Consider the following 10275-nt stretch of genomic DNA (forward strand, 5'->3'; position numbering starts at 1 on the left):
ACGATTGTACACATTTCTACAACATAAAAAAAATCTGAATTTATGTCAGTTATAGTGTGCACGGGATGAAATGATTAAATCTCAAAACCCCCAAAACGCAGTCAAGGACATATTCCAATTGCGCTTAAATGTCACAATTTCATCAAATAAGGCCCTTATGTACTAAGTAACCTTTTTAGTTGTATTGATTGCTGGTACTTTTTGGTTTGTGAGAAGTACACAACCCTAAATTGTCTTAGATATGCCATCAAACTGTTTAAAGTTGACATAAAACGTAAAAAAAGGCGCCAATTTTATACTCAACACATACAGGAAACATAGAAACCACTAAAGAAGAACACCAGTACATTAAAAAGTACCATAGACAGATTGACAAGAGTACAGTTTCGGTGACACGTAACAATATAATACAGTATTATTAGACGGGTGTTCCAACAACAACATGCGGTGTTAAAAATTACAATTAAGCAATTAGCTAATGAGCCACAATGTTTGTTTGCTACACTTATTTTTACGATCTGACAGTATCAAGACATCATGTTCAACATTAAATAAATCATAGACAAACCCAATTAAATGCAGTATACGGAATATTTTGGATACATTTTTTACACACGTCCTTGAGTTTTCAGCAATTTCTGTTATGTATTAGCTGGAGGCATGAAAATGTATTTATGCGTGTTGTAGGTTGCCAAAATTGTCCAAACTAAACAGAACACAAGCAAAACTAGGACTTTCAAGCACGCACTTAGGCAAGGTAGTTTTTTCTCCCTTTTTTTTCTTTTCTTTTTTTTAAATAGCACACCGTGCTGTGCTGAACTGCAAGGTCTCATTCGAAAATCTGGGCTAATGTAAACGACCTATAAACAGCTGTATGTTAACGTCAGTTCGATTTTATGTGGGCCAGAGCATTTTAGTTATAATATTTAGATTTTTTTTATATAAATGGATTAAAAGCACTGAATATTCAGTTTTTTTTAGATCTAAAACAATTTTTATTTTAGCTTTTTTTAAATTACATTCTTAGATTTTACAAAATGATTTTTGAACTAAAAATACAGAAAAAAATGATTAAATTTTCGAATTATTGATTTAGAAGAGGCAAAATCAGAACATTTTATATACATCTATACTCTTCATTTTAATTTGATCCTAAAACAGAAAGTCAGCACTCATGATTTACTTTCCCGGGCCACCCAAAATGATGCGGCGGCCCAGATTTGGCCCCTGGGCCGCCACTTTGACCTACCTGCTTGGTTTGAGTGCCTTTTGCTAATTTTTCACGTCACAGCTGCCCTCCTTCTGAACTGATCGCAGAGTGAAAGATAAAATGACGCATTCTTCTCACTGGAAAAAAAACTTACATAAACGTTAAAAAAAAAGAGTTGGCTATAACTAGGTGGCTCTAAATGTTCTTTCTCAACATGTGGTCAATCAATACTTGATTGTTGGACACACTGGGAGTCTTCCTCTCTTAGGGAACAAGAAAACTAACATTACCCCTTGTGCACAATCAAACCGGATACCACAGTAACAATCTCATTTCTTTCTTCACCGCTTTACCCTCATTATGCTCGCAGGTGGTGCTGGAGCCAATCCCAGCAGCGGTCTCTGGACCAGCCTGAATCGGTGGCGACAAAAGACAACCATGCACACTCATACCTAGGGGCAATTTAGAGTGTCCAATCAGCCTACCATGCATGTTTTTTTGGGGAAATGTCGTGGGAAAGCGGAGTACCCGGAGAAAACCCAACCAGGCCCGGGGAGAACATGCAAACTCCACGGGAGGGGTCATTTTTAAATTTAATTTTTCCACAATTCTAAGGTAATTCACTTATCCCAAGCTTGTTTTGTAACTGCCAACTGGCTGGCACCTCCCCTCTTTTTACCACGAACTGAATTTCTTTTCACCGTGGCCATTTCTATTCCTTGGTGCGAAACGCTCATCCTTGACCGTAGACCCATACACGAGACCCTTGTAATCCTGTTTGGCTTTTGTTTGTCGATATCTGGCCTTTCATTGTGTACTCTATTTCTCAGAGAAAAGAGCTGCTGGCTGTTATTACCACTGCTATTTCGACAGTTTGTCCCTTCATAAAGCACTCGCTCGGACCTCCGTCTCTGGAGACGTGCCGTGATCCTTCTCCACGCGTGGCAACGCGCTAAACTGGAGAAACTCATAGAATTGGACGCCGCGTGAAATCCTTTTTTAAAATTCTCATTGTAATAGCCATAGATTATGGGGTTGATGCTAGAATTGGCAAAAGCCAACCAATGGGTTAAAGGGAAGATGTAGCTGATCAATAAATCCATTTGGTCTTTCTTCAAGCCCCCGTAGTCGGCCATTATCATGACAGTCCAGAGCGGCAACCACGATAACATAAAAAGCAAAGTCACTAGGAAAAGCATTTTGATGGCCTGAATCTTTTTCTGGGAGGACAAGGGTTTCCGCCGTCTCGGACCCCTGACCTGGATGACGGGCCCCTGTGGCTTTCTTTTGGCCAAAACGGAGGAGCATAGTTTGACTCCAATGGTGCCGTACATGATTGCTATTACCATCAATGGGACCAGGTAGATGAGGGCAAAAAGAACTGCCGTGTAAAACTTTGTCATCTTTGGGTTGGCAAAGTCTTCATAGCAAGTGTAAAGTACTACTAACGTGTGGTTGGAGTCGTCGTTGTGGACCATGTAGTGAAAAGGAACCTCCTCCACTGTCAAGGCGATAGCAGCTGGACACATGATCGCCATTGCTAGTACCCAGATCAAAGCGATTGCGACTTTGGCGGTGACTTTGGTTGACTTGTTGTGTAAATACACGACACAACGAAATCTGTTGGGAAAAAATAGTGGGTGTTACCAAAAAATAAAATAAAAAAAAACATTCAGTGGGCACAGAAATAAGGCAAAAAAGGCTATTGCTAACTGAAAAATAGTCATGTTCAATGTTCCCTCAATTTTTTCCATGTAAAACATGCTGTAAAACACGAAAAACATCAGAATGGACAGGCATACTGCCACTGGCTGCCGTGGAAACGGCGCCATCATGGGGAAAGGGGTAAAAAAATAAATTAAAAAAAGTTTGGATTTTATTTACTGCGTGCCATATGATTGCTGCTGCGCAAAGAAGACGAGAGTAGTGCATAATTGGTCATGTTCTCTATTTTATTTTCATATTTTTTTTAAATGTTTGTGTTATTTTGATCAATCATACTCCAGTGCGATATCTAATTCGTTTTCTCTTCATTGGAATGTTTTTTTTTTTGGCTGATGCGATTTATAGTCCGAAAAATACGGTACTCTTTAGTAACTGGAATGCTACCCGTCTTTTGTTTTGAACACCACCATTAAACGAAGAATTGATTCATATAAATAGTGAATTCCAGCACAAGAAAACCCCAAAAACTAACCTTTCAACAGCTATAGCCACCAGTGTGAAGACTGAAGCGGATACCGACACACCCTGTACAAAACCACTCATCTTGCAGACAAGGTTGGAAAATGGCCAGCCTGTAAAACAAGAGACAGATTTTTCTTACATACTCTGATAACACAAATACTTAAAAAATCCATAACATGTTCTTTTCGGTCTAAATGGTATTTTTCTTTTTTTTTTTTTTAGGATTTAATTGTCACAAAATAGCAGTACTTACAGTTCTCCTTTGCACAATTGCAGTTTAATGGTGGGTAATTGCCTTTTTGTTTCAGGCCAGGAAAAGTCAATTTATTATTATTATTATTATTGTATTACAATGGTAAAAGACCTGGAAACGCAAGAGCCATTTTTGCATTTTTGCTGAGGATTATTGGATTTAAAGTTAGTTGGAAGCAGCAGGCTACTAAAGAAAAGAGTTGTGATAGTACAGCTTGAAATGAAGAATTGCTTTAGGTAAAAATAAAATGGTGAATTATGCTGTAGTTCTAATTATACTAAGTGACACCTTCTTTTTCCCCTCAGTGCAGCCAAGTCTGTGATTTATATTCAGTTGCAAATTTCATCATGATGATGTTATATGGAATTCTGCATTAGCATGGGTAAGTATTCTTATGTTATTTACATTGATTTTCGTCATTTCAAGCAGACGACGAGTGATCTCCAACTGTACCATCAAACAAATGGAAACTAGAAAGCTTCCTCACTTGAAATGTGGTGTAATTGAAGATATGAGATTGAAGAAAAACTCTTCAAAGAAACTAAAAATAAAAAAATCTCGCATTGAATGCAACAATGGTTCTATTTCTCGACCGGGCTCAGGGATTACTTGGGTGCTTCTTTCTTCACGAGAACTGAAGTTCTTTTCTTCTTTTTTAATCTTAGATATTGAACAGGTGCACCGGCGGTGCCAATGGTTCACGTATCGGCCTCACAACTCTAAGGTCTTGAGTTCAAATCTATGTCGGTCCACCTGTGTAGAGTTTGCATGTTCTCCCCAGGCCTGCGTGGGTTTCTACCGGGTACTCCGCTTTCCTCCCACATTCCAAAAACATACATGGTAGGCTGATTGGACACTAAATTCCCCCTATCCATCTCCTCGGGCTCTGTGATTGGCTGGCTACTGATTCAGGTATCCTCTGTCTATGTCCTAGAGTCAGCTGGGATAGACTCCAGCACCCGTGTGACCCTAGCGGTTCAGAAAATGAAATAACATGTTGTACAGTACAAGATAAATGCTTTCCTCACACAAAGAAAAGGTATATGTTTACATCCCTATGTTATAACAGTTTTTTTCCAACAAGTTCTGCCAGCAAAAAAAAAAAAACGTCTTTATGCATTCACTAGAGTCTAAACACTTTAATTACTATATCCTTTCGCGTGGGTGACTGCCTTTTGGTATAGGCTATACATTCCAGGACAAATAGTGGCGAGAGGTCTCTTGGATAATAATGGTAGCAATGCACTAAACAAAACTCATTTGTTACGTTTTTTTTTCCATTTGTGTATCCATACACTGCTAATCATTGTTAGGGGAGAGAAATACCTCCTTGACACAGTTGACTTTCCGATCCCTGCATTTAACCATTTATAATGTACAAAGTATTAAATAAATGCACAGCAAAATCCCAAGGACAGGAACTAAATGAATAAATATTTATACTTTACCTGTTTATAGTTTTGACTCCTAATACTGGAAATACAATGTTCCCTCGGTTATCGCGGTTAATGGGGACCGGGACTATCTGCGATAAGTGAATTTCCGCGAAGTAGGGATTCCCCCTCAAAAATGCTTAATTTGAATTTAATTCAATTTTTTTTCTCTTTAATTTTTTTTTTTAAATTATTTTTATTTTATTTTTTATTTTTTTTACCCCCTGTATACAGTACACCATATAGAATACAGGTAGAGAGAGTGAAATTCATGTTATGACAAAAAAAACTGTAAAATATGTTGTTTCAATGTAATATTTGTATTTCTATTTTTTTTCCAAAAGAAAAATCCACGAAGCTCTGAGTCCGCGGTAGCTGAACCGCGAAGTAGCGAGGGAACACTGTACTTTCTGACCATGACAACATTAAAGTACACTTTCTGGAAAGACTATTTGATTTTTTATATATATTACCTGTAATCAGATTATCCACAAGTGTGGTTGGGATGCAGAAAATACCAACTAGGAGGTCACTGACAGCCAGGTTGAAGATGAAGAGGTTAGTCACCGTTCGCATGTGACGGTTTCCAAGAACCGTCAAACACACCAAAATGTTTCCAACCATGCAAAGCAAGAAGATGAAAAGATAGGCCAAGATGTAACTTATAGCTACAGAGAGTGAATGTTGATAGTAGGGGAATAACGTCATGTTCGTTTCCTTTTCAAAGTCAGCGTTCAAGGTTGTGTTTTCCGGTTCAGTTTCCATCCCCATCATGATTACCTGTAGAATAAAAATAGATGAATAAAGAAGATAAAACACAGAAGATTTCATTGAATCTGTCAACTAAATCCAATGGTTGCTCTTAAAAAAAGGCATTGGACGTCCATCAATGTTAATGGCTCGTTTAATGGCCGTTTATAAACAACACTATGTCGACTCTAGTGAAAAGAAATGACATTAAAAAAGAAAACTTTGTGCGCACAAGAACTATACGGAAAATGGAATTTGTTCCAAGTAATAACTTGAGATATTTCTTTTCTATGTAGGAAAGAAATGTCAAAGGAATTCAAGCGTCGCCAAGCTTCTCTCTCATATATACAATTTATATGATTTCTGAGAATGTGTGCTTTAGTCTGGTGACGTTGGACAAAATGGAGGTAAAACCATACATCTGATTTTGAATGCGGTTTCAGCTCTAAGATGTTACCAGGCTTGATTTTTTTTTTTAATTTGGGCCCCAGTTTAAATAGAAAACAATCAATTATTCCAATTCCAAGAAGAAAAATTGGCAGGTTTGTAGCCCAGGGTTGATTGCACAAACATGGCTTCTTACCCGTCCAATTTTGTTTCGCATCAACTTCAGTTTTATCAATTCATAAGTTCCTAAATGCAAAAAGATGACCAAAACACGCACAATAACAACCTCACCTAAGCAGGTGCTTGTGTTACATAAAAAAAAAAACATATAAAGCAGGTGTAGGCAAACTTTCCAGCCCGGGGGCCACATTGACTTTAAAAATTTGACAGATAGGCCAGGTCAGCACATGATACGATACACGTAAAAAAGTACATCCGTTAACAGTACATATGAAACATGAACAGAAAAAAAGGACTAAAGTATTAACATGCTCATCACTCATTATTAAAGTAAAAAGTATAAAGTACAAAGTCAAGTAAAAAGGAATGTATTAAGAAATATTAAAATGTCATTTAAAAAAAGATAGAAGGGCTGTAAAACACAAAAAAACAAATAAGAGTGGACAGAGCTACTGCCACTGGCTTCCGCATGACGGCGCCATCTTGGGGGAAAAAATATTTGGACAATGCGGGCCGGATTAAAAGGCCTAGTATGTGGGCCGAATGTGGCCGCGGGCCGTAGTTTGCCCATGCCTGATCTAAAGTGTTAAAATCCAATTTTGTAAATACCTTTTAAGACAAAAAAAAAATCATAAAAACAAAAAATAAAACTACAAACTCAACAGGGTTAACACAGTAGAAACAAAAAGAATCATCGCTAACCAGGATACAATATTCCCACAGCGGCGTACAAAAACACAGGGTTTAAATACACAGAAGGGGGTTGATGACAATCACAACATCTGAATCACACAGGGGAATCCAACCTTTTTTGTTGTTGTTTTTGGCAGTTTTATCTTCTTTTTTTGTCTGCATTTACGTAAGATTCTCTATCAGCTTGTAGCTAAAAGTGACCTTTTGTGTTTTAATACTGTCCGTGCTGCCAGCTCACATCAGCAAGATAAAGCCTTCTCAACGAGTCATTATTATTATTTTTTTTTAAACTCCAACTTAGGTACGAGCAAGTTATTTCTGGAGTGCGTTAAGAATTAGAAAGGCTGCAAATTAAAAGATGCATCTGCTTTTCAAATTTTAACACGTTCGTTCACCTGTTGAAGCGCGTATAATTAGACGAGTCACCAATCAAAGCAGCCGGTGGTGCGAGTGGTTACCACAATCGTCGGAAATCTTATTGACAGAGACGTAAACAATTCATATTTTCAAACAATATTCTTTGAGATCCATACTCATAATTTAAAATACACCAAAGTGTGCTTTTTTTAAACTCATTTTACTCCTTTTAAAGTAGAAAAAGTCTCAGAATTCTTTTAACAACATTCTTACACTGTTGCTAATCACTGTATCCATAAAGAGTCGTCTAATTAAAAAAATGATTAAAACGGCGCCTTACATTAACTGACAAGTTAGCTGGGAGCCATATACACCCACCAGAAAAACCTCCCGAGCTATAGGTTCCCTACACCTAATCGTTAGCATGTCTGCCTCACAGCTCTGGGGTTCTGGGTTCAAATCCATGTCACATCCACCTACGAGTTTGCATGTTCACCCCGGGCCTGCGTGAGTTTCCTCTGAGTAATCCGCTTTCCTCCCACACTCCAAAAAATGCATGGTAGGCTAATTGGACACTCTAAATTACCCCAAAAAAAGTAGTCCGAGTGTGCATGGTTGTCCTTTTTGTCCTTGTGCCCTGTGATTGGCTGGCCACCAATTCAGGCTATCAGCTGGGAAAGACTCCAGCACCCCCTGCGACCATAATGACGATAAAGTAATAAGTCATTGTGTCTTCCTCTTTCATATCTTACCGTTACTGGTATTTCTTCTTAGGCAAAAATCTATATATACAGACTATTATAAGAATGGCAAGATAATATCATATTGAACGACCTGATGGGTTAGCATAGCCCATAGTTATGTTTTTTTCTGCCCTAAAGGTGCCATTGCACATTATTTTGACCCTTAAACTTCATTTGCACTTGAAAAGGTGCAAATGTCGTCAATGAACTTTAGAATAGCGAATGACGATTTTGCGGAGACAGGAAATATGAACTTATAATTCTAGCTTCAGGCAGGTTATGTTGATTAGTATTCAACATTTGAACGGAAACATACGAACCCGAGGGGCAAGAAGCGGTCTCCAAGGAAACTAAAAAATGTCAGCTCAAGATTAGCAAGAGAATGAATGGGTATTCTTCAAACACCTCCTTTCAATATGGACACCCGATGAGCCTAAATTATAACTTGTGCTTTCCCTGCATTGTTAAGATAGCTATTTTCCTGCCGGTTTTCGCTTACCATAGCGAGTCCTTAAAAGTCTTTTGGCATAAATGACATTCATCTGACAGGTGGTTGTTCAAAGAATCTTAACATGTGGAACACTAATTCTTAAAAGTATAAAAACTAAGACAATATTTTTTAATGTGACTATTTCCAAAGTGCTGCAATTTTTGGGGTGAATGTGAAGTTAGATAAATCCAAGTTTAATTTGCGGATATCATTAAGGATGTCAAACCGCCACAATTTTTAGGGCGAGTGGCATATTCAAATGCTGCTGGAAGTTTTTTAGTGCAAGTAATATATGTTCCTAAAATCGCCATATGCCAGAGAAATTGTCAAAATAGATGAATCAAACATTGACCTTCAGTAGGAGGAAACCAAAGCGACCAATTTAATGTACTCATTTACTCTTTAATGTAATGCACACAACTAAATATGACAAAGAAGACCAGGGATAGTAAGGCTTATTTTCGACATTTATATATATTAAAAAGGAAGACTATATAGTAAAGCTTTGATTTGTCCAAAAACTATATACCATAGTTTTTTTCTGCATAAAAAAAAAATCACCATGTATTTTCCCTTTTAAAAAAGAATACAAATGTAGACATGTATATTAAGGCTGTTATTTCTGTTAAAAAAATAAAAATTAAAATATATAAATAAATAAAAGACCATGTATTCACTAGCATACAATCTATGCTTTGGGGACGTAGTAGGAAACCAGAATACTCAGAGAAAACCAACACAAGCCTTGAGAGAACATGCTAACTCCACAATGACAACCAAACTGGTATCGAACCCCCGAGCTCGAAACTGCGAGACCGACGCGCTAACCACTTCACCCTTACATGTCATTTCTGGAATACACAATTTTTTTGGACTTATTCGCTGTAAATCAATAAAGCTACCCCTTCAGTAAATATATATAGACCGATGTTTAATTATGAGCACAATATTTATGGCAACGACACTTGCACAATGTATACGTAAAAACAACCACTTTCCCCAGATTAAAAAAAAAAACCAAAACATTAAGATTCGTCATCATCTTGCGCCGAAATGTACCTTAATATGGAACAAAACGAGTAGGATTCCCGAAATAAAAAAAATAGCACTAAAACACACAAAAAATCAAAATACAAGCCACTTGTTGCGTTAAACAAAGTGACTCACAATTGACTGGAAACGACGTCAATTAAGAGCGCCTACTTACCTTTTCAGTTTCAGATGAAGTTCGAGAAAAAGCGATACCTTCGAATAAAAGTCAAAGTGGAAATAAACGTGTGAACATTGCGGTGGGCAACGCTAAACAGGTGGGCGGTGCATTCCAAGTGATGACAATGTACATCATCCATGATATATATCAGGGCTGGCAAACCTCGTTGGTTGGAGACTCGATACTTTCTGTTTTCCACATTTTTCCTACACCAACACATCTAGCCAAACAAATCATCAGAATCGTGATCCAGCTGCAAGACAGCTTGCTGATGAGGTAATAATTTGATTCAGGTGTGGTCAAGAAAGGGAGATAAGAAAAAACTGCAGTTGGCCACCCTCGATATATATACAAAACATATTTCCAATAAAAGTAGAAATTT

At 37.6% G+C, this 10275-nt stretch overlaps 1 protein-coding gene across 1 annotated transcript; it reads right to left on the reverse strand.

Annotated features, from left to right (window-relative positions):
• Positions 1-1417: 1417 nt before the first annotated feature.
• LOC144215597 (neuropeptide FF receptor 1-like) lies at positions 1418-10112 on the reverse strand. The gene is made up of 4 exons (XM_077744644.1): positions 9891-10112; positions 5557-5863; positions 3408-3507; positions 1418-2830 (listed from the first exon to the last, which is right to left on the reverse strand). Exons 2-4 carry the CDS (start codon positions 5855-5857, stop codon positions 1831-1833), a joined length of 1401 nt encoding a protein of 466 aa, XP_077600770.1. The 5' UTR covers positions 5858-5863; positions 9891-10112; the 3' UTR covers positions 1418-1830.
• Between the last annotated feature and the right edge of the window lie 163 nt (positions 10113-10275).

Source organism: Stigmatopora nigra, chromosome 22, assembly GCF_051989575.1.
Source record: "Stigmatopora nigra isolate UIUO_SnigA chromosome 22, RoL_Snig_1.1, whole genome shotgun sequence".
In the NCBI taxonomy this organism is placed as follows: domain Eukaryota; kingdom Metazoa; phylum Chordata; class Actinopteri; order Syngnathiformes; family Syngnathidae; genus Stigmatopora; species Stigmatopora nigra.